A 25,603-nucleotide genomic window follows, 5' to 3' on the forward strand; every position below is an offset into this window, starting at 1 on the left:
CGCTCAATACATTGCTCAGTACATAGTAAGTGCTTAACAAGTACCACAGTTATTATTAGTGGGTGGTCCAGATATGTGAGAGTGAGGTACATTATATGGTTCTCAGTGGTCCCATCTTGTCAGATCTTCTGATCGAGATGATTCCCTTCTCTATGTCTGGTTAACATTGGAAGATCATAGTCAACAACACCACAGAGATGGAATTCCCCCTCCTGGGGTTCTCAGGAGTCGGGAGCTGCAGCTGGTCCACGCCATGCTGTTCCTCTTGGTCTATACCTGATGGTTCTGACGAGGAATCTCGTCATCGTCGCCATCATCACCCTGACCAGCTCCTCCACACCCCCATGTACTTCTTCCTCAGACACTTGTCCATCCTCGACCTCTGCCTCATCTCCATCACCGTCTCCAAGTCCATCCTGGTCTATCTGACCACCTGCCGCTCCATCTCCTTCCTGGACTGTTGTTTGCAAGTCCTTCTGGTGGTTTTGATTGCCACTTCAGAGCCGTTCATCCTCATGGCGATATACTACGACCATTACACCACCAACTGCTGCCCCCTGCGCTACGAGGTCTTCATGGCCTGAGGGGGTCTGTGGGAAGATGGCGACCGCTTCCTGACTCTGCGGGTGCCTCCTTGGAGCGTGCCTCTCAGCTGGTGCATTATCCTTGCGAATCTATGGGTCCTGTGAGATCCAACAGTTTTTCTGTGATGTCCCCTCCTTGCTGAAGATCTCTTGTTCGGAATTACATGCAACCCTCGATTTGACTGTAGTCATTGGTTTCTGTTTGACTTTGTTCTGCTTTGTTTCCATCGATGTCTCTCATGTGCACATCTTCTCCACTGTGCTGAGGATCCAGTCTGTAAAGGAACGGTACAAAGCCTTCTCCACCTGCCTAAACATTAATTACCTCTGTTCTTTTCACTACTTATTTAGCGCCTCCCTCAAAGTCCCCCTCAGCCATGGCTCTGTTGTTTACCGTGTTTTACACGATGGTGCCCCCCACCCTGAACCTCCTCATTTACAGTCTGAGGAACAGGGACATAAAGATCACACTGGGGAGGGTCCTCAAGGGGGAATTTAATCTCTGAGAAGAGGAGGCCCCTCCTTTTATCATGATTTACCACAACATCACAACAGATGAGTTTCAGTTAATCGATCAATGGTATTTATTAAGCGCTTACTGTGTGCAGAAAACTGTACTAAGTGCTTGGAAGATTACAGCAGAGTTTCACTTTGTTCCCTCTTATCCAACTCTCAGACCCGCAACACTTATGTCAATATCTGTAATTTACTTATTAATATTAACGTCTGTCTTCCCCTGTATATTGTAAGCTCACTGTGGTGAGGGAACGTCTACCAACTCTACGATATTGTCCTCTCCCAAGCACTTAGTATGGTGCTCCGCACATAGTATGCACTCAAAAATTGCAATTGATTGATTGATTGGTAGACACCATTCCTTCCCACAAGGAGATTACAGTTTACAGGGAGATCCCCAGCAAAGACCATTCTGTTCTCTTTCAGTCTCTTCACTCCAGTTTTTACTGGCTGAATAGATTCGCAACCCACAATCCCCACCACATTCATGCACTAGAGCTTCTCCTCTTTCTAGTCTGATAATGTTCATAAATGACAAATCAATTGCGTGGGCCTCCACTCTCATGACCTCCCGCCTCTATCTTATTTTTATTCACTCTAATTCCAGCACTAACAATCTGCGGAAGGACAAGGCTCATTCTGCCAACTCTTCCTCATTTGTTTGACTCCTAGCCCTTCATCGATCTCATACCACTAACCCACAGCCCTAGGTCACGAGCACAGTCTTCCTCCTTTGCTCTTGTGAGTGAGAAGCAGAGTGCTATAGTTGGAAATATAAATATCAGGCCAATTTCGTCCACTTCATGTTTATCCTTGAGTGCTTTAACACTGCCCTCTTCTCCACCCTTATTGACACCCACGCCCATCACCCTCTCCAGTTGTTCCAGTCATTTAACTCCCTCTTCTGCCTCCCTGGCCCCCCAGCTCTCCCACCCCTTGTCCCCAAATACCTGGCCACCTATTAAGAAAATTAACACTATCAGGTGTGATCTTCCTAAAATCTTCCCTGTCCCTCCTCAGTCTCTCAACCCTCCTGCCCCCTCTTCAACATTCCCATCTTTACCAGCAGTATTTCTAGAGGTAATCTCCTGTCTTCTCTCAAATCCACCACCTCCACCAGCGCCTCTGACCCCATTTCTTCCAACCTATCGAAACCCATGTACTCTCCCTTCTTCTTACCCTAACAGTCATCTTCAACCGTTTGCTCTCCGATGGCTTTGCCCCTACTGCTTTCAAACATTCCCAACTCTCCCCTATCCTAAAAAACCCTTTCTTGTCTCCATGGCTCCCTCCAGTTATCACCCCATCTCCCTCCTACCATTGCTCTCCAAACTCCAAGAGCAAGTTGTCTAAACCTACTGTCTCAAATTCCTCTCTTCCAATTCTCTGTTCGACCCCCTCCACTCCACAGAAACCTTCCGTCCCCTTCACTCCACGGAAACTGCCCTCTCAAAGGACACCAGTGATCTACTTCTTACCAAATCCAACGGTTTCAAATCCATCCTAATCCTCCTCAACTTCTCGGCTGCCTTCAACACTGTCGTCCACCCCCTACTCCTGGAAACATTATTCATTCATTCAATCGTATTTATGGAGTGCTTACTGTGTGCGGATTACTGTACTAAGCGCATGGGAAGTACAAATCGGCAACATATAGAGACGGTCCCTACCCAACAACGGGCTCACAGTCAAGAATGGGGAGAAAAACAACAAAACAAAACAAGTAGACAGGTGTCAATACCATCTGAATAAATAGAATTATAGCTACATACACATGCTCATTGAATGACTCATCCTATCCCGACTGGATTACTGCATCAGCCTCCTCTCTGATCACCCATCCTACAGTCTATACTTCACTCTGCTGCCCAAATTATCTTTCTACAGAAACGCTCTGGGCATGTTAGTCCCCTCCTCAAAAATCTCCAGTGGTAGCCTGTCAACCTACGAATCTAGCAAAAACTCCTCACTCTGGTCTTCAAGGCTCTCCATCACCTCTCCCACTCCTACCTCACCTCCCTTCTCTCCTTCTACAGCCCAGCCCACATCCTCCGGTCCTCTGTCACAAACCTCACTGTGCCCGTTCTCGCCTGTCCCGCTGTCGACCCTCGGCCCACGTACTTCCCCTGGCCTGGAATGCCTTCCCTCCACGCATCTGCCAAGTTAGCTCTCCTCCTTCCTTCAAAGCCCTACTGAGAGTTCACCTCCTCCAGGAGTCCTTCCCAGACTGAGCCTCTTTTTTCCTCTCCTCCTCCCCATCCCTCCCGCCCTACCTCCTTCCCCTCCCCACAGCACTTGTATAAATTTGTACAGATTTATTACTCTATTTTACTTGTACATATTTACTATTCTATTTATTTTGTTAATGTTGTGCCTATAGCTATAATTTTATTTGTTCTGACGATTTTGACGCCTGTCTACATGCTTTGTTTTGTTGTCTACATCCCCCTTCTGCACTGTGGGCCCTTGTTGGATAGGGACTGTCTCTATATGCTGCCGACTTTTACTTCCCAAGCATTTAGTACAGTGGTCTGCACACAGTAAGCGCTCAATGAAAAGGATTGAATGAATAAATGAATCATTAATAAAATAGAGTAATAAGTATGTACAAATATATGCAAGTGATGTGGGGAGGGGAGGGGGGAGGGCAGAGGGAGGGAAGGGGGAGATGGGGAAGGGAGGAGGAGGAGAAGAAAAGGGGGTCTCAACCCTATCCAACCTTGGCTTCACTAACACTGTCCTCTTCTGGTTCTCCTCATCTCTCTGGCTGCTCATTTACAGTCTTCTTTGCAGGCTTCTCCTCAACCTCCTACCTCCTACTTGTGGGGGTCCCTCAAGGTTTAGTTATGGGTGCCCTTCTATTCTCCATCTACACCCACTTACTTAGAGAACTCATTCACTCCAAATAGCTTCAAATATCACTTCTATGTGGATGATATCCAAATCTACATCTCCAGCCTTGATCTGTCTCCCTCTCTGTGGTATAGCATTTCTTCCTGTCTTCAAGACATCTTTACTTGGATGTCTTCCCATCACCTCAAACTTACCATGTCCAAAACAGAACTCCTTATCGTCCCTCTGAAACTATGTCCTCCCCCTGACTTTCCCATCACTGTAGATGGCACCACCATCTCACAAGCCCATAACGTTGGTATTATCCTTGACTCTTCTCTCTCATTCAACCCATGTATTCAACCAGCACTAAATCCTGTCGGTCCCATCTTCACAACATTGTTAAAATCCACCCTTTCTTCTGCAACCAAACTGCTACCATGTTAATGCAATCACTCATCCTATCCCTCCCAGATTATTGCATCAGCCTCCTTACTGAACTCCCAGCCTTCTGTCTCTCCCCACTCCAGTCAGTATATCACTCTGCTGACTGGATCATTTTTCTACAGATACATTCAGGACATATTTCTCCACTACGCAAAAAACTCCAGTGGTTGCCCAACCACCTCTGCACTAAACAAAAACTCCTCATCATTGGCTTTAAAGCACTCAGTCATTTTGTTCCCTCCTACCTCACCTCACTACTCTCCTACTACAACCCAGCCCACACACTTCGTTCCTCTAAAACCAATCTTCTGGAAGCAGCGTGGCTCAGTGGAAAGAGCCCGGGCTTTGGAGTCAGAGATCGTGGGTTCAAATCTCGGCTCCGCCACTTTTCAGCTGTGTGACTTTGGGCAAATCATTTAACTTCTCTGGGCCTCAGTTCCCTCATCTGTAAAATGGGGATGAAGACTGTGAGCCCCATGTAGGACAACCTGATCACCTTGTAACCTCCCCAGCGCTTAGAACAGTGCTTTGCACATAGTAAGTGCTTAATAAGTATTATTATTATTATTATTATCTTAATCTCCTCTATCCCACCGCTGTCCCGTAGCCCAAATCCTGCCTCTTACCTGGAATGCCCTCCTTCCTCAAATCCGACAGACAATTGCTCTCCCCCCATTCAAAGGCTTATTGAAGGCACCTCTCCTCCAAGAGGCCTTCCCAGACTAAACCCCTCTTTCCTCTTCTCCCACTTTCTTCTGTGTCACCCTGACTTGCTCCCTTTGTTGATCCACCCACACAGCCCCACAGCACTTATGTACATACAAGTTATTCATGTACTTATATTAATGTCTGTCTCCCCCATTAGACTGTATGCTTGTTTGTGGGCATGGAATATGTCTATTCATTGTTGTACTATACTCTCCCAAGTGCTTAGTAAAGTGCTCTGAACACAGCAAGCGCTCAATAAATACGACTGAATGTATGACAATAAATTTTAGACAGCCCTCCAATAGACAGTCCTTAATTTTTTTTTCTAAATGGTATTTGTTAAGTACTTGTTCTGTGCCAGGCCCTGCACTACGTGTTGGGGCGGATGCACGTTAATCAGGTTAGACACAGTCCCTGTCCCACCTAGGGTTCACATTTACATTTATTCCCCATTTTGCAGATGGGCAACTCAGGCACAGACAAGTGAAATCATTAACTCAAGGTCAGACAACAGGCAAATGAAGGAGCCGGGATCAGAATCCAGGATAATAATAGTAGTAGTAATAATAATAACAATGGTATTTGTTAAGCACTTATTATGTGACAGGCACTGTACTAAGAGCTGGAGTAGATACAAGCAAATCGGGTAGGACAGTGTCCCTGTCCCATGTGGAACTCACAGTCCCAATCCCCATTTTACAGATGAGGTAGCTGAGGCAAAAAGAAGTAAAGTGACTTACCCAAGATTACACAGCAGACGAGTGGCAGAGCTGGGATTAGAACCCATGACCGCCTTTGATTCTCAGTCCTATGCTCTTTCCAGTACGCCATATTGCTTTTAACCTAATCAGTCTAATTTATTGAATGTTTACTGTGTGCAGAGCACTGTACTAAATTTGGTAGACATGTTCCCTGCCCCCCGACCATGAGCTTACAGTTTAGAGGGGGTGACGAGCATTGAAATAAAAATCAGATGGAGAAGTATTTACTCCTCATTTTACAGAGTTATACCTGAGGCACAGGGAAGTTAACTAACATGCCCAAGGTCACAGCAGAGAGTGGTGAAGCTAGGACCAGAACTCCAGTCTTCCAGGGATATATTTGCTGTCCACATTAGCCATCTCTTTTGAGGGATTTCTACTGGATCCACCCACCTCATACAATACTGATTCTTCGATCAGAAACCTCCACCACAGATGGCCCAGTGCCAGCCAGCTGAGATGGGGCTTGAAGTGGCCTAGTGGATACAGCCCAGGCTTGGGTGTCAACAAGACCTGTGTTCTAATCCCAGCTCCACCACTTATCTGCTGTGTGACTTTGGGCAGGTCACTTCACTTCTCTGTGATGCAGTTACCTCATCTGTAAAATGGGGGTTAAGACCGTGAGCCTCAGTGAGGGACAGAGACTGTGTCCACCCCGTTTTCTTGTATCTTCCCCTATGCGTAGTTCAGTGCCTGGCACAGAGTAAGCGCTTAACAAATGCCAAAGCTATTATTATTAATATTAGTTAAGGATCTCTCAATTCCCAGGGGCAGGTTCTGTCCCCCAGACCCACAGCAGCGTGGCCTAGTGGTTGGAACATGGATTTGGGAGTCAAAAGGACCTGGTTTCTAATTCTGGCTCAACCACCTTTCTTCTGAGTGACCTTAGGTAAGTCACTTCCCTTCTCTGGGCCTCAGCTACCTCATCTGTAAAATGGGGATTAAAAATCTGTGCCCCATATAGGACAGGGACTATGTCCAACCTGATTAACGTATATCTACCCCAGCACTTAGAACATAGAACAGTGTCTAGCACGTAGTAAGCCTTTTAGCAAATACCATAAACAAAGCAAGCAACAACAACAGCAGGGCTTAATGGAAAGCGAACTGACACTCTGGTGACTGTTCATTTTCCCCGGGGAGCCACCAGGACTGGGCTTGGGGCCCTCCAGAGAAACTCACCTATAAAGCTCTTCGATGACTTGCCAATAATGAGGTACCTGTCCCATCCCCCAAGGAGGCCCGTCCACCATGGAATCCTGGCCTATCCTAATAAGAGGAAGTTAGAAGCAGTCGTTGATCTTTTTGTCCTTGATGAGCCAAGGTGAGTGGGGACCAAGAGGTATGGAAAGCCTCTTCCTCCTCACCAAGGGTTTCCAGGCTCAAGCATAGAAACCAGAGATGTGAACCATTATGAAAACTGAACCCCAGGCCTGATTCTGTGAGTCGAATGGAGGTACCGGAGGACAGCAGGCCAGGGAGGGAGTTTCACAAAAGAACTGCAATTGGCGAAAATGAAAATACGAAACTCATTTCCTTGTAGAAGACAAGACAAATAAAACCATACTCCCCATCTTCATCCTCCTCATTAATAATTATCGCTTTTATTGAATGCTTTCTATGTGTCAAACCCTGGCCTAAGTGCTGGGGTAGATTCAAGATAATTAAGTTGGATACAGTCCCTTTCCCAAGTGACTTTCACAGTCTAAGTCAAAGGGAGAACAGGTATTGAATATACATTTTCCAGATGTGGTAAGTGAGGCAAGAAAGAAGTTAAGCAACTTGCTCAAGATTACACACTAGACAAGTGGAAGAATTGGGATTAGAACCCAGGTCCTCTGACTCTCAGGCTTTTGCTCTTTCCACTAGGCCACGCTGCTTCCCAAGAATTATCTTCTTCCTCTGCTTCTTCCTCCTTTTTTTCATTTTTTAATGATATTTGTTAAGCACTTACTATGTGTCAAGCACTGTTCGAAATGCCTGGGGTAGATTCAAAGTAATAAAGACAGACACAGTCCCTTTCCCATATTTGCCTCACAGTCGAAGTACTCAATCCCCATTTTACAGTTGAAGAAACTGAGGCACAGAGAAAATAAGTGACTTGCCCCAGGTCACACAGCAATCAAGTCGCAGAAGTATGTTAAGAAATGTGCCTTCTAAAGGTTTTGAATATGAGACAGACTAATTGTCTGTCGGATGTGAAGAGGGATGGAGTTCTAGGTCAGAGGCTGTGAGTCCACTGTTGGGTAGGGACCGTCTCTATATGTTGCCAACTTGTACTTCCCAAGGGCTTAGTACAGTGCTCTGCACACAGTAAGCGCTCAATAAATACGATTGAATGAATGAGGCAGGACATGGGCGAGGGGTCAGCAGTGACGTAGATGAGATTGAGGCATAGTGAGTTGGCACTAGAGGAGAGAGAGTAGTGAGGAGAGATAGAAGGGTCAAGGTGATTAAATATTTTAAAACTGATGGTGTGATGTTTCTTTTTGATGCAGATAGGATCCACTGTTCAGGTAGACCAGTGAGAGAGGGAGAAATATTGAACACTCTAATGGGCATTCCAATGAATGGTGTAGGGAAACTTGAATCAACTGTCCGTTAGACTGGTAAGATCATTTTTTGTTAGGGGCCATGTCTACCAACTCTGTCGTATTGTACTCTTCGTGAGCTTAGTGAAGTGCTCTGCACACAGTGAGTGCTCAATAAATACAGTTGATTGATTCATTGATGTAGTATAATTTCGGGGGTTAGGTTTCTGAACAAAGTACCCCCTGGGGCCTTGTGGGTAGGAAACGTTTCTATCTACTCTCTTTCTTTAATGGTATTTGTTAAGTGCTTACTATGTGCCAAACACTTCACTAAACACTGAGGTAGATACAAGTTAATCAGGTTGGACACATTCCCCGTTCCAACTCGGGGCTCAGTCTTAATTGCCATTAATCCCTAAGGTCACACAGCAGGCAAGTGGCAGAGCCAGGATTAAAACCCTGGTCCTTCTGATTCTCAGTTTCAAGGCTCTCCATCACCTCGCCCCCTCCTACCTCACCTCCCTTCTCTCCTTCTACAGCCCAGCCCGCACCCTCTGCTCCTCTGCCGCTAATCTCCTCACTGTGTCTCGTTCTCACCTGTCCTGCCATCGACACCCCCCGGCTCACGTCCTCCCCCTGGCCTGGAATGCCCTCACTCCGCACGTCCGTCAAGATAGCTCTCTTCCTCCCTTCAAAGCTCTACTGAGAGCTCATCTCTTCCAGGAGGCCTTCCCAGTCTGAGCCCCCTCCTTCCTCTCCCCCTCCTCCCCCTCCCTCATCCCCCCGCCTTACCTCCTTCCCCTCCCCACAGTACCTGTATATATGTATATATGTTTGTACATATTTATTACTCTATTTATTTATTTTACTTGTACATATTTATTCTATTTATTTTATTTGGTTTATATGTTTTGTTTTGTTGTCTGTCTTCCCCTTTTAGACTGTGAGCCCACTGTTGGGTGGGGACCGTCTCTATATGTTGCAAACTTGTACTTCCCAAGCGCTTAGTACAGTGCTCTGCACACAGTTAGCTCTCAATAAATGCGATTGAATGAATGAATGATTCCCAGCCTCATGCTCTATCCACTAGGCCACGCTGCCTTTCAACCTAATCAAACAATCATAGTTACTGAGCACTTACTGTTTGCAGAGCTTCTCTGTTATATTGTACTCGCCCAAGAGCTACGTACAGTGCTCTGTGAAAAGTAAGCACTTAATAAAGACCACTAAGTGCTTCCTTGAGGTTCATCTGGAGTCTTCATTAAGAGTTAGCTAATGTGAGCAGGGAAGAACACAACTTTTGTCAAAGCAACTACCAGTTAGATCGTGGCACCTTGATACCAGGGAAGAAGTGTGACCTAGGGGAAAGAAAGAACACAGTCCTGGGAGTCAGAGACCCTGGATTTTAGTCCCTGCTCCACCAGTTACCCGCTGGGTGACTTAAGCAAGTTACTTCACTTTTCTGTGTTTCGGTTTCCTCATAAAAATGATCTGGGCAGCTGAGTAAAGTATGGACTGGAGTGCAGAGAAACAGGAAATAAGTAGGCCAGCAAGGTGGCTGATACAGCAATCAAGGCAGGAGAAGGTAAGTGCTTGGATTAGTGTGGTAGCAGTTGGGATGGAGAGGAAGGGACAGATTTCAGCAATGTTGTGAATTTAGAACCAACAGGATTTGGTGACATTGAATGTGAGACTTTAATGAGAGAAATAAGTCAAGGATAATACAAGGGTTATGGGCTTGGGAGACTGGGAGAATAATAATACTGCCTACAGTGATGGGAAAGATAGGAGAAATCAGGATTTGGATAGGAAAATGGGGAGTTCTGTTTTAGATGTGTTACGTTGGAGGCATCAGTGGGACATCTAAGTAGAGATGTCCTGAAGATAGGAGAAAATACAAGACCGCAGAGAAGAGGAGAGGCCAGAGCTGGTGATGTAGATTTGGAATCATCAGCATGGAGATGATAGTTGAAGCTATGCTAGTCAATGAGCTCTCCAAGGGAGAAGGTGCAGATAAAGGATAGAGGATAAATGAATATGTTTGAAAGCAGTGGGGAAGGAACCATTGGAAAGGGAATTGTTAAAGATCAAGGTAAGGAAGGGAAGAAAAGAGGGGGCAAGTGATTTTACAAAGAACAGAAGGATGGAGTTGGAGGTGCAGTTGGAGGGGGTGGATTTTGAGAGGGCTCAGGAGAGCTCCCTGAGATATTGCTGGGAACGATGGGAGACACGAAGGATTCTTCAACATCCTTTATCCTTCATACTCTCCCTTTATTGTTAATCGTACTTGTAAAGAGCTCACAATGTGTCAGGCATTGAACTAAGCGCTGGGGTAGATACATTCATTCCTTCACTCAATCGTATTTATTGAGTGCTTACCATGTGCAGAGCACTGTACTCAGCACTTGGTGAAGTACAATACAATAATAAACAGTGACATTGCCTGCCCACAACGAGCTTACAGTTTAGTCTTATCAATCAATCAATCGTATTTATTGATAGTCTTATTTATTTATAGTATTTATTGATAGTCTTATCTGGAGACAAATACAGTTTGGCCACCACACAACATTTAATACAGTCTCCTAAAGGATGGGCTGGCCTCCTTGGTTAAAATTTCTAATTTCTCATCTATCATTTCATTGTGGGACAGCGTGCTACCGTGCTACCTAAATAGCAGAATTTTGTGATGGCATCTAGCCCTGTGACCATAAAAAGTCTTTGACTGGGTGTAGATGTAGGCTGATTCAGCAAAACAGTTTGCAATTATCTGCAGATTGTCTTTGGTGTGTGATTCTAGGGCACAGCCATGTCTAAACAGCTATTCATGAATGACCATCTCTAGGATTTTGGTTGAGGATCCAAGTCGGTTGAGTCCCAAGAGCTACCCAGAAGAGTGAAAGGGTGTTGTACCACCTGCATCCATGTCTCTTGTCGCATTTTCTAGCAAGGTTGAGTGGTATAAATTTAACAGCACCAGGCCCATATGCAAGCCTGCTTCACTCCACTGGTGGTCGGGAAATGGATAATAATAATAATAATAATAATAATACTTGTGGTATTTGTTAAGCACTTACCTATGTGTCACGCACTGTACTAAGTGCTGTGGAGTATATAAGTAAATCTGGTTGGACACAGTTCCTGTCCCACGTGGGGCTCACATTTTACCTCCATTTTATCCCCATTTTACTGATGAGATTACTGAGGCACAGAAAAATGAAGTGATTTGCCCAAGGTCACACAGCAGGCAGGTGGCAGAGGCTGGATTAGAACACATGACCTTCTGAATCCCGGGCCCGTGCACAGCATCCCTGTCTCTGCCTTAATCTCAGAATCTGAATGACATTTTGAAGATGTATTAAGGTCATTTTCAGAGCCCAGATCTACTGATGCTGACAACGGCTTTCAAAAAATCTACTACGACATAACAGCTCAATGAACTTGTGAGGAAAAAAAAGCACTTGTTTTGTCATTTCCTCACAACAGTTTGATCCAGAGAGGGAAAGATACTAGACCCGAGTAAGGCGCATTATAGAACCGGGGCCCTGGTGTTCTAGGCTCATTTAGTCAGAACTGTCTGGCAGTCATTTAAAGGGTCCTAGTTCCTTTGAATGTTTTCCCTGCTCTGCAGGAGGTTTAGAAGGAAAAAACCTTGCTTCAGTACAACTGAGTTTACCTAAGAAGAAGCCAGACAAGTCTCCCAAATCAGTTTTGTGTAGAGTTCTAATATGCAGAGCTGCCCAATTTTAACTTGTACAAGTTGAAGTGAGAGGAGAGTAGCAGGAAAAACACATATTCTACCTAGAGGCATTCTCCAGTAACGACATAGCAGAGGAACAGTTGCCCAGTATCAGTTCATGAGTTCCCATTGATAATCAGGTTATACACAGTCTCTGTTCCACATGGGGCTCACAGTCCAAGTTAGAATCTGCCACCTTTCTCCATTGTTCTCTTCATCCTCCATTGTTCTCCTTCATCCTCCATTATTTTCCATCATCCTCCATCAACCTCTATCTTCCATCATTGTCTGTTATCCTTTGTCATCCCCCATTTTTCTCCACTGTCTTTTGTCATCCCGCATTATTCTCCATCATCCTCTGTCATCCCCCATTATTCTCCATACTCCTCAGTCATCCTCCATTATTCTCCATTGTCCTCCATCAACCTCCACCATCTATCATCATCTGTTATCTTGTCATCCTCCATTATTCCCCATCATTATCTGAGATCCTCCAGCATTCTCCTTCATCCTCCAATATCCATCGTTTTCTGCCATCCATCATCCCCATCCACCATCTTGCACCATCCTCCATCCTTCGTTTTCCTCCATCATCCTTCATCATCGGTTATTCAATCTTTCAGCCAATTCTTTTATGACAGTTACTACACAAATGGCAAGTGGCCTCAAACTTTTGAATAGGGTTTTCTGAAAAGCAATATGCTATTTAACAGATCTTGGGTATCTTTCTTCTTCCTCCCTCAGCAGGTAACATGGAAGGCTCTGGTAGCTGAACAATCACACCTCAGTAACCAGATTCCTCCTTCTGGGGTTCCTGGAGGTCCGGGAGCTGCAGCTGGTCCACGCCACACTGTTTCTCCTGGCTACCTGGCAGCCCTGATTGGAAATTTCATAGTTGTCACCGTCACCGCCCTCGACTAGCCACTCCACACCCCCATGTACCTCTTCCTCAGGAACCTGTCCATCCACGACCTCTGCCTCATCACCATCACCATCCCCAAATCCATCCTCAACTCTGTGTCCCAAAACAGATCCATCTCCTTCCTGTGCTATGTCTTCCAGGTTTTGCTAGTGATTCTGTTTGATGCTTCGGGGATGTTTGTGCTCACAGTGATGTCCTATGACTGCTACGTGGCCATCTGCCACCTCCAGCGCTACGAGGTCGTCATGGACTGAGGGGTCTGTGTAAAGATGGTGATCGCCTCATGGCTCAGCAGGAGGCTGTTTGGGGTTTTATTCTCCACTGATGTATCCTTTCTGCCTTTCTGTGTGTCCCAAGAGGTCCAACAGTTTTTCTTGACAACCACTCCTTATTGAAGATCTCTTGTTCTGATGAATATATGGCCGAAGACATAAGCATTGCCATGGGGCCATCTTCTCCTTTTGATTCGTATTCATTTCTTACATTCACATCTTCTTGGCTGCACTGAGGATGCTGTCTTTAGATGGGCGGTCAAAGCCTTCTCCACCTGCTCACTCCACCTGGTTGCGTTTTCACTCTTTTTGATCACTACAGGGGCCTATGCCTACCTGACATCACCCCTCGGCCTCCCCTTCGACGCTGAACCTATTGGTGTCCGTGTTCTACACGGTGCTGCCCCCCACCCTGAACCCCCTCATCTACAGCCTGAGAAACCAGGACATGAGGGCCGCCCTGGGGAGGGTTCCAGGGTCTCATAAATGGTTCATTCTAATGTCATGAACTTCCAATATGTAGAGAGTTTTCCCTCCCCATCCACTTAACGCTAACTGCATAGCACTTTTCCGGAAACTGCTAATCCCCTTTGCCTTTCAATCAGTGAAACAGTAACACAATCATATTCACTGAGCAACTATTAAGGGGGAAATCATTACGCTTAGCTCTACAAGTGCCACTCCGGCCACCTGTGATTCTGACCCCATTCCCTCTCATCTAATGAAATCTCTCGCTCCGTCCCTTCTTCCCTCCTTAATTTCCATCTTCAACCGCTCACTCTCCACTGGTTCCTTCCCCTCTGCCTTCAAACATACCCATGTCTCTCCCATCCTAAAAAAACCCTCTCTTGACCCCACCTCACCTTCCAGTTATCGCCCCATCTCCACCCTACCATTCCTTTCCAAACTCCTTGAACGAGTCATCTACACACGCTGCCTCGAATTCCTCAACACCACTCGCTCCTCGACCCCGTCCAGTCTGGCTTCCGTCGCCTACATTCCACGGAAACAACCCTCTCAAAGGTCACCAATGACCTCCTGCTTGCCAGATCCAACGGCTCATACTCTATCCTAATCCTCCTCGACCTCTCAGCTGCCTTCGACACTGTGGACCACCCCCTTCTCCTCAACACGCTATCCAACCATGGCTTCACAGACTCCGTCCTCTCCTGGTTCTCCTCTTATCTCTCCGGTCGTTCATTCTCAGTCTCTTTTGCAAGCTCCTCCTCCCCCCCCCCATCACCTTACTATGGGGGTTCCCCAAGGTTCAGTTCTCGGTCCCCTTCTGTTCTCGATCTACACTCACTCCCTTGGTGACCTCATTCGCTCCCACGGCTTCAACTATCATCTCTACGCTGATGACACCCAAGTCTACATCTCTGCCCCTGCTCTCTCCCCCTCCATCCAGGCTCGCATCTCCTCCTGCCTTCAGGACATCTCGAAATGGATGTTTGCCCGCCACCTAAAACTCAACATGTCCAAGACTGAACTCCTTGTCTTCCCTCCCAAACCCTGCCCTCTCCCTGACTTTCCCATAACTGTTGACGGCACTACCATCCTTCCCGTCTCACAAGCCCGCAACCTTGGTGTCACGCTCGACTCCGCTCTCTCATTCACCCCTCACATCCAAGCCATCACCAAAACCTGCCGGTCTCAGCTCCGCAACGTTGCCAAGATCCGCCCTTTCCTCTCGATCCAAACCGCTACCCTGCTCGTTCAAGCTCTCATCCTATCCCGTCTGGACTATTGTATTAGCCTCCTTTCCGATCTCCCATCCTCTTGTCTCTCCCCACTTCAATCCATACTTCACGCCATTGCCCGGATTGTCTTTGTCCAGAAACTCTCTGGGCATGTTTATCCCCTCCTCAAAAATCTCCAGTGGTTACCAATCAACCTGCACATCAAGCAGACACTCCTCACCCTCGGTTTAAAGATTCTCCATCACCTCTCCCCTTCCTACCTCACCTCCCTTCTCTATTTCTACAACCCAGCCCGCACCCTCCGCTCCTCTGCAGCTAATCTCCTCACCGCTCCTCGCTCTCGCCTGTCCCACCGTCGACCTCCCGCCCACGTCATCCCCCTGGCCTGGAATGCCCTTCCTCCCAACATCCGTGAAGCAAGATCTCTTCCTCCCTTTAAGACACTACTGAGAGCTCACCTCCTCCAGGAGGCCTTCCCAGACTGGGCCCCCTCCTTCCTCTCCCCCACCCCTCCCTCTCCATTCCCCCACCTTACTTCCTTCCCTTCCCCACAACACCTGCATATATGTATATATGATTGTACGCATTTATTACTCTATTTATTTATTTATTTTACTTGTACATATCTATTCTATTTATTTTATTTTGTTAATGTGTTTTGTTTTGTTCTCTGTCTCCCCCTTCTAGACTGTGAGCCCACTGTTGCGTAGGGACCGTCCCTATATGCTGCCAATTTGTACTTCCCAAGCGCTTAGTACAGTGCTCTGCACACAGTAAGCACTCAATAAATGCGATTGACTGATTACAAGAAAACCAGAACAACGTTCTAGTCAATTAATACGTCCACCAATGGTATTTATTCAACACAATAAATAAGATTGAATGAATGAACACTTATTGAGAAGCAATGTACTAATGGATTTGGAACATATTGAACAGGACTGAACAGCTGTCCAGAAAATCAATGTCCAGCCTCTGGAGCTGGGGACAGGAATCATTTATTGGTGGAGAAAACACTTGAAAGAGTGGATGGAATAATGGAAATTTTTAAGAGCAGTTTTGGAACATTGGCTAAGAACCATTATCCTTGGAGGAGTGAAAGAACAGATGGAGGCCAGCCCTATTCAACCAGTAGCAGTAGTAGTAATAGTAGTATTCATAGTAGAAAATGGTAGCAGTAGTGATAGTAATAGTCATAGTAATTGCAGTAATAGTAGTAGTAAGAATAATAAGAACTGTGGTATTTGTTAAGCATTTACTATGTTCCAGGCACTGTACTATGTGCTGCGGTAGATACAAACAAATCAGATTGGACTGTCTGGGTCCCACATCAGGCTCACAGTCTTAATCCCCATTTTACAGATAAGATAATTGAGACACAGAGAAGTGAAGTGACTTGCCCAAGCTCACACAGCAGACTAGTGTGAAAGATTCAAACCCAAGTTCTTTCTGATTCCCCGGCCCTTGCTCTGTATACTAGGCCATGCTGTTTCTCTTAGGAATTAGTAGTATTACTAGTAGCAATAGTAATAATAGTAGCGATAGTAGTAGTAGTAGTCGTCATAGTAATAGCAGTAATAATAATAATAATTGCATTTATTAAGTGCTTTCTATATGCAAAGCACTAGTGTAAGCGCTGGGGGGATACAAGGTGATCAGGGTGTCCCAAGTGGGGCTCACAGTCTTAATCTCCATTTTAAGATGCAGTAACTGAGACCCAGAGAAGTGACTTTCCCAAAGTCACACACTTGACAGGTGGCAGAGCAGGGATTTGAACCCAAGACCTCTGACTCCAAAGCCTGTGCTCTTTCCACTGAGCCAATAGCAGTAATAGTAGTAGTAGTAGTAGTAGTAGTAGTAGTAGTAGTAGTAGTAATGATAGTAGTAGTATAGTAGCAGTAGTACCAGTAGCAGTAATACCAGTACTAGTAAAGTAATAGCTGCAGTAATAGTAGTAACACTAACAGTAGCAGTAAGAGTAGTTTAATAATAGCAGTGGTAGTAGTAACAACAATAGTAGTATAGTAATAGTAGTAATAAATTTATTTATTGAGTGTAAAACACTTTGAGTGTAAAACACTGTGGTCAAGAAAGCACAATGGAAGGACGAGTAAAAGTCTTTGCCTACAAGAAGTGCTAACAGAAGGTAGATACTGATAGTGGAATCAGAATATATAATCGACTACACATTCATGAATCAAATCAATGATAGCAATCTAATTGATTGATTCATAAATTCTACACATCTTGATGACAGGACAGTACATTTTGTATTCTCCTGTTACTCTTTTAGCACAAAGTACTCAATAGGCACTTAGTAGGTGCTCAATAAATGCCACTGGATTAAAAAAATTGAATGTGCATCTAACCAAAAGTGCTATGACAGAGGGAAAAAAGATCTAGAATACTAAAATAACCAATATTTGTCGAAATTGAAACCAATCTTCCCTATTCCAGACTGACATTATTGGTCGCATGTAAGTCAGTCAATCGTATTTATTGGGCACTTACTACGTGTAAAGTACTGTGCCAAGCACTTGGGAGAGTACAATATAACAATACTACAGCCACAGCACATTTCCTGCCCATAAAGAGTTTACAGTCAAGAGGGGGAGACCAACGTTAATATAAATAAATTACAGATATGTACAGAACTGTTGTGGGGCTGGGATTGGGGGGTGAATAAAGAGAGAAGTCAGGGTGATGCAGAAAGGAGTTTAAAAAAAGGAAAAGAAGGCTTAGTCAGGGAAGGCTTCTGGGAGAAGATGTGCCTTCAATAAGGCATTGAAAGTGGGGAGAGTAATTGTCTGTTACGAGGAGGGAAGGCATTCCAGGCCAGAGGCAGGACGTGGGCAAAAAGTCAGCAGTGATATAGATGAGTATGAAGTAAAGTGAAAGGGCTAGCATTAGAGTAGAGAAGTGTGTGGGCTGGGTTGCAGAATGAGAGTGACGAAGTGATGTAGGAAGGAGAGAGGTGATTGAGTGCTGTAAAGCCAATGGTGGGGAGTTTCTGTTTGATGCGAATGTTGGATGGGCAACCTTTGGAGGTTTTTGAGGGGAGGGGAAACATGGCATGAACGGGTTTTTTTTAAACTGCTGTCAGTGGGAAGCTGTTTCCACAGAGCAGCAGAGTGGCCTAGTGAATAGAGCACTTCCTTCTGAAAGTCAGAAGGACCTGAATTCTAAATCCAGCCACTTGTCTGTTGTGTGACCTTGGGCACTTGACTTAACTTCTTTGGGCTTTCAGTTTCCTCAACAGCAAAATGGGGATTCAGTAACTGTTCTCCCTCCTATTTACAGACTGTGAGCATCATGTGGGACAGGGACTGTATCTATCCTGAACAATTTGTAAATACCACAGTGTTGAAGGCAGTGGGCACTCATAAAATCCCATTACAGCTACTAGACTGTAAGCTCACTGTGGGCAGGGAACAAGTCTGTGAATTCTGTTGTATTGTACTCCCCCAAGCACTTAATAAAGCGTTTTGTATCCAGTGGGCACTTAATTAATGCAATTACTCATTGTGGGCAGGGAATGTGTCTATTGTTATATTGTGCTCTCCCAAGTTCTTAGTACAGTGCTCTGCACACAGTAAGCGACAAATCAATACAATTGAATGAATGAATGAATGAATAAACTCTGCGGCTACTGTTACTACTGTTGCTGCAATTATGACCACTATTTGGCACCAACATTTATGTCATCGTACACATGCACAGGCAAAAGTCACAATCAAATATCTCAGGTGCACAGTTGGGACTACAGTGAAAATAGCAGGGAAGGTCATGCCTCTAAGTTGCTTTGTTAAGTGGTGGTAACTTCCCCAGTGGATCTATAATCAAAAATTTATCCCAGACATGTTTCTGATTTAGGAGCCTCTCTCTACAGCCCTCAGTTAATACCATTTTTTTTAACTCCTTAGAGACAAATCACCAGACTCCCCTAGGAAGTTCACTGGCATCCTCAGCTCTCCCCTTCTTAACTAAACTTCCATAAGTCCCTGTCCCCCAGGCCGGGAGGGAACAATACATTCTCTTTCCCAGAGGCCCTTGACTCAATGCCCTGGAACCAGACATTATAAGGGACAACGGATCTATCTTCAGGCTCACCGGCAGCCTCCTTTTTCTTGTTCCTCAGATCCCTTTGAGCAGCAGGCGGGCTGAGTCTGAAAGCTATGTGGAGACTCTCCCCTCCCCACGGTTAGCATCCTTGAGCTGTAGAGAAAGGAGGCCAAATCAGTGCAACCCAGACGACCCCGATGCTGCACATCTTCTGGTGAGTGCAGAACCTGAATCAACGATTAACCATTGTCACCGTCCCCTTGCCCCTCACATCCACACAGAGACCATTCTCGGCCCCACTCTCGACCTCACAACAGAAAGTGCAGAGTCAAACCGAGGGGACGGTTTAAGTATACATCATTCAAGCAAACGTCCACTGTCCTGGGGTGTTGTTGGGTGATTTGTGGGGTGTTGGAAACGCCCTCCAGGCACTTCAGAAAGCCCATGTCCCTACTTAGCCAGCCCCAGGATGAATTCCAATCCCCAAATCGGATCCCAGGGAGTGTGCCCATGCTGCCCTACCTTCTCCGGTGCTCCATCCTGGGAGTCAGGAAGCAGCATAGTCTAGGGAAAGAGCATGGGCCCTGGAGTCAGAGAACCTGGTTTGCAATCTAATCTCCACTAGTTTTCTGATGAGTGACCTGAGGCAAGTCACCTAACTTCTCGGTAACTCGGTTTCCTCATGTGCAATATGGGGATTAAATCTTCCTGTGTCTGATTTAGACTGTGAACCTCGAATGGGACAGAGATTGTATCCAACCTGATTAACTTGTATCTACCCCAGTGTTTAGTACAGTGCCTGGCACGTAGTAGAGACATAGCAAATACCATTAAAAGCGAAACAATCTGGGTAGCTGGACCGGGGCTGGAGTTGGTGCTGGGGCTGGTGAGGCGAAGGTCAAAGGTCGTTGAAGGGTGGAATCTGCTCAGAAAGATGGGAAGTGGTGTGAGTGAGAGGCGGGTGAGGAGCAGAGGCTGTTTTGTCATGACCTTGGAGATCCAAGCTCTCCAGGTATTGAGGGTGAATAATAATAATAATTGTGGTATTTGTTAGGCTCTTACTATGTGCCCAGCATTGTACCACGCAATGGGGTAGATTCAAAATAATCAGCTCCCATAAGTGGCTGACAGTCTGAGCAAGAGGGGTAAAGCAGCACAGCTCAGTGGAAAGAGCACGGGCTTAAGAGTGAGAAGATGTGGGTTCTAATCCCAGCTCTGCCCCTTGTCTGCTGTCTGACCTTGGGCCAGCCACTTCACTTCCCTGTGCCTCAGTTACCTCATCTGAAAAATGGGGAATAAAATTGGGAGCATCAATAATTGTGATTACTCTGTTTCTACCCCAGTGTTTAGAACACCGCTTGGCACATAGCAAGCACTTAACAAATGCCATTATTATTTTATTATTATTAAAAGTTATTGAATCCCCATATTGTAGATGAGGGAACTGAGGTACACAGAGGTAAAGCAACTAGCCCAAGTTCACACAACAGACAAGTGACAGAACTTGGATTTGAAACCAGGTCCACTGAATCAGAAGAGATTCTGCTTCCCGTTTCTATGTACCTAGAGGTTGGGCAAACCCATTTAGACATTCACCTGTTTGGAGACCGAGGGCTTGGTCCAAGAGAGCTGTTGTGGTCACTTTATCATCCGGATGTCCACTATTCCAGAAAGGTCACAGATCAGAATGTTAAAATGAAAAAAAAATAAAAAAGATGTGCAGCTCTTTCAGGTGGAAAGAACCGGGAGCTGGAGCTGGAGGACATGAAGTCAAAATGTTGGAATTGACTGTCATAAATCATCTTTCCCAGACTTCTACCTCCTGGCCAAAGTCTAGAGAGTGGTGGCCGCCTTCAATGGGAGAGGAAAGCACTGTCAGTTCTAGCCTGGAAGTTCTAAACTGGAAGCTTCCTCACTGGACTGTAAGCTCCTTGTAAGCAGGGAATGTGTCTACCAACTATGTTATATTGTACTCTTCCAAACACCTAGCACGGTTCTCTGCACATAGTAAGCTATAGATACCAACGATGATGATGAGTATTATTTCATCCCTCAGAGAAGCAGTGTGGCTTAGTGGAAAGAGCATGGGCTTGGGAGACAGAGGTCGTGGGTTCTAATTCTGGGTTCGCCATGTCAGCAATGTGACTTTGGGTAAGTTATTCAACTTCTCTGTGCCTCAGTTACTTCATCTGTAAAATGGGGATTGAGACTGTGATCCCCATGTGGGACAACCTGATTACCCCGTATCTCCCCCAGCGCTTAGAACAGTGCCTGGCATATAGTAAGTGTTTAACAAATACCATCATCATCATTATTATTATTATTACCTTACACTTTTCATGGTAGAAATCAATCAATCTATCAATCTTATTCATTGAGCACTTGCTACATATAGAAACCGGTCCTAAGTTTGCAGAAGAGTATGAGAGAACAGAGTTGATGATAATAATAATAATAATAATAATAATAATAACAATGACATTTGTTTAGTGCTTACTATGTGCCAAACAGTGTTCTAAGAATTGGGGTAGATACAAGGTAATCAGTTGTCCCACGTGGAGCTCACAGTCTTAATCCCCACTTCACAGATGAGATCGCTGAGGCACAGAGACCTTAAATGGCTTTCCCAAGGTCACACAGCAGACAAGTGGTGAAGCCGGGTAGATAGGTTCCATTCCCACATCTAGTTTATAGTCAAGAGGGGGAGAGAGATATATTAATATAAATAATTTATGTATGTATCGCCTCACTCCCCACTCTTCAAAACTCTTCAATGCATTCCCATTCTTCTCCACAATCAAAAAGAGACACCATCTTCATCTCTCTCCCTCTTACTTATCCATACTCTTCTCCCACTAAAAGCCCCAGCTTGCATTCTTTGTGCATATTCAGCTTACTAGGCCTAGTTCCTTAATAATAATAATAGCGATATTTGTTAAGCATTTACTGTGTCAAACACTTTTCTAAATGTTGGTGGGAGAAACAAGATAATCGGCTTGGACACGGCCCCTGTCCCACAAAGGGCTCATAGTCTTAAACCCCATTTTTCAGATGAAGAAACTGAGGCACAGAGATGTGAAATGACTTGCCCAAGTTCACAAAGCAGACAGGTAGGGGTGCTTCTGACTGCCAGGCCTGTGCTCTATCCACTAAGCCGCGCTACTTCTTCTTTCCTAGTTTTATCCCCAAGTTCACACACTCCGTCAGAACTCTTCCCACTTCAAAGCTGCCATACCTCAGCTCTTCCATCTTCAAAAGCCCTTTGGAAAAACCACCTCCTCCAGGAAGTTTTTTTTTTTTAATGGTACTTGTTAAACACTTATTATGTCCCAGAAAGTATACTAAGTCCTGGGTTAGATGATACAAGATGATCAGTTTGGACAGAGTACATGTCCCACATGGAGCTCACAGTCTAAACTGGAAGGACAGCAGAAAAATGGTGAAGCCAGGATTCATTCATTCAGTCATTCCTTCTTTCATTGTCATTCTTTCTTTCAATCATTTACTGAGAGCTTACTGTGTGCAAAGCACTGTATAAAGTGCTTGGGAGAGTACACTGCAACAATAAACCAGACACACTCCCTGCTCACAGCGAGCTTAGTCTAGAGTGGGAGAGACAGACATCAATACAAATAAATAAGTTATAGATATGTACGTAAGTGCTGTGGGGCTGGGAGTGGGAAGAACAAAGGGAGCAAGTCAGGGTGATGCAGAAGAGAGTGGGTTAAAAGGATGGGGGTGCTTAGTCTGGGAAGGGCTCTTGGAAAAGATGAGACTTCAATAAGGGTTTGAAGGGGAGAAGAGTACTTGTCTGTCGAATTTGAGGAGGGGGGAGTTCCAGGCCAGATGCAGGACGTGGGCGAGTGGTCGGCGGTGAGACAGGCGAGACACAAGCACAATGAGAAGGTAAGCACAAGAGGAACGAAGTGTGCGTGCTGAGTTGTAATAGGAGAGTAGTGAGGTGAGATAGGAGGGGGCAAGGTGATGGAATGCTTTTAAGCCAATAGTAAGGTGCTTTTGTTTGATGCAGAGTTGGATGGGCACCCACCGGAGTTTCTTGAGGAGTTGTGTGGCATGTCCTGAAGGGTTTTGTAGAAAAATGATCCGGGCAGCAGAATGAAATATGGACTAGAGTGGGAAGTGACAGGAGCTTGGGAGGACAGTATGGAGGTTGATGGAGTAATACAAGCAGGATAGGATGAGCGATTGCATTATCGTGGTAGCAGTTTGGAAGGAGAGGAAAGGCCGGGTTTTTGCAATGTTATAAATGTGGGACCAACAGGATTTAGTGATGGATTGAACATGTGGGTTGAATGAAAAGGAGGAGTCAAGGATAATGCCAAGACTATGGGTTTGTGAGCCAGGAAGGATTCATTCATTCAATCGTGCTTACTGAGCGCTTACTGTGTGCAGAGTACTGTACTAAGCGCTTGGAAAGTACAATTCGGCAACATATAAAGACAGTCCCTACCCAACAACGGGATGGTGGTGCCATCTACACTGATGGGAAAGTCAGGGGGAGTACAGGGTTTAGGTGGGAACACAAGGCGTTCTGTTTTGGACATGTTAAGCTTGAGGTGTTGGGAGGACATCCAAGTAGAGATGTCTTGAAGGCAAGAAGAAATGCGAGATTGGAGAGAGAGAGAGATGGGTGGGGGGAGGGAGAGAGACCAGGGCTAGAGATACAGATTTGGATATCATCTGCATAGAGGTAGTAGTTGAAGCCATAGGAACGAATGAGTCCTCCAAGGGAGTAAATGGAGAATAGATGGGGATTAGAACTGAGATCCTCCGACCCCAGCCTGGACTCTTTCCACTAGGCCACGCTGCTTCTCTTGACCCAAATCCTTTCATAAGCACCTGGAATGCCCTCCCTCCTCAAATCTCCCAAGCAATCACACTTCCCCCCTTCAAAGGCTCACCTCCTCCAAGAGTCCTTCCCCGACTAAGCACCCCTATTCGTTAGCTCCCACTCCCCTCCATGTCGCCCCGACTTGTTCCCTTTGCTCTAACCTCCGCTCCCTGCCCCAGAGCAACTGTTTATATATGTACATATCTGTAATTTTGTTTATTTATATTGGTGCCTGTTTACTTGTTTGGATTTCTGTCTCCCCCTTCTAGACTGCAAGCCCCTACTGAGAGCTCACCTCCTCCAGGCGGCCTTCCCAGACTGAGCCCCCTCCTTCCTCCCCCCTTCCTCCCCCTCTCCAGTCTCCCCGTCTTACCTCCTTCCTTTCCCCACAGCACCTGTATGTATGTATATATGTTTGCACATATTTATTACTCTATTCATTTATTTATTTTACTTGCACATATCTATTCTATTTATTTAATTTTGTTAATATGTTTGGTTTTGTTCTCTGTCTCCCCCTTCTAGACTGTGAGCCCACTGTTGGGTAGGGACCGTCTCTATATGTTGCCAACTTGTACTTCCCAAGCGCTTAGTACAGTGCTCTGCACACAGTAAGCGCTCAGTAAATGCGATTGATTGATTGATTGATTGATTGCAAGCCCGGTGTAGGCAGGGATTGTCTCTCTTTATTGCTAAATTGTGCTTTCCAAACGCTTAGTGCAGTGCTCTGCACAGAGTAAGCGCTCAGTAAATACGATCGAATGAATGAATGAATGAATGAATGAATGAGAAGTTGAGGAATAGTGTGTTTTTAAATTGGGCATCCAGCTGGAGTTTGAAATGAATTCCAATCATCCACTTACTCATTTCCTGTCCACCTTATTCCCAAGAAATCCAAGTAGAAAATGGCCATTGTCTCCATGGTGACAGAATTCTTCCTTCTGGGTTTCTCGGATGTCAGGGAGCTGCAGTTGGCCCACGCTGCGCTGTTCCTCCTGGTCTACCTGGTGGCCCTGACGGGGAATCTTCTTATCATCGCCATCACCGCCTTTGACCAGCGCCTCCACAGTCCCATGTACTTTTTCCTCAGGCACCTGTCCGTCCTCGACCTTTGCCTCATCTCCGTCACTGTTCCCAAGTCCATCCTCAACTCCTTGACCAACAGCAGATCCATCTCCTTCGTGGGGTGTACTACATAGGTCTTTTTATTGATTCTTTCTGGTGGTTCAGAGGTTTTCATTCTTATAGCAATGTCCTTTGACCGCTACGCAGCCATCTGCTGCCCCTTGCACTATGACATCATCATGAACCGAGAGGTTTGTGCGAAGATGGCCTGCGCCTCCTGGCTCAGCGGGGGTCCCCACTCCCTGATGCACACGGCTACCACGTTTCCCTCACGCCTTTCCTCGCATCATCCACCAGTTTTTCTGTGAAGTCCCCCAGTTGCTCAAACTCATATGTCTTGGAGACGTCCAAGCAGAGGTCATTGTTCTTGTTGTCAGTATTATTTTGTTTTGGGGGCTTCTTTGTATCCATCCTCGTGTCTTATGTCCACATATTCCTGGCAGTGCTGAAGATGCCAGCCACGGAGGGCCGGACCAAAGCCTTCTCCACCTGCCTGCCTCACCTAGCCGTGGTCTCTGTTTCTTTTCACGAGTGCGTTTGCCCACCTGAAGC

The 25,603-nt window shown here is 45.7% G+C and overlaps 1 protein-coding gene across 1 annotated transcript; it reads left to right on the forward strand.

Moving 5' to 3' along the window:
• The first annotated feature begins 279 nt into the window (after positions 1-279).
• On the forward strand, positions 280-25,125 carry LOC119922630 (olfactory receptor 14I1-like). Its single transcript, XM_038742347.1, has 5 exons — positions 280-346; positions 472-569; positions 700-768; positions 12,888-12,982; positions 24,927-25,125. The coding sequence occupies exons 1-5, from the start codon at positions 280-282 to the stop codon at positions 25,123-25,125; spliced, it is 528 nt and encodes a 175-aa protein (XP_038598275.1).
• Positions 25,126-25,603: the final 478 nt, after the last annotated feature.

This window comes from Tachyglossus aculeatus, unplaced genomic scaffold (genome assembly GCF_015852505.1).
Source record: "Tachyglossus aculeatus isolate mTacAcu1 unplaced genomic scaffold, mTacAcu1.pri scaffold_115_arrow_ctg1, whole genome shotgun sequence".
In the NCBI taxonomy this organism is placed as follows: domain Eukaryota; kingdom Metazoa; phylum Chordata; class Mammalia; order Monotremata; family Tachyglossidae; genus Tachyglossus; species Tachyglossus aculeatus.

Coding starts and splice junctions, on each gene's coding strand:
- LOC119922630 (XM_038742347.1), top strand. CDS start 280: ATGGTTCTGACGAGGAATCTCGTCATCGTCGCCATCATCACCCTGACC. Junction 570..699: donor GCTGCCCCCTGCGCTACGAG/GTCTTCATGGCC, acceptor GAGATCCAACAG/TTTTTCTGTGATGTCCCCTC. Junction 769..12,887: donor ATGCAACCCTCGATTTGACT/GTAGTCATTGGT, acceptor AGGCTCTGGTAG/CTGAACAATCACACCTCAGT.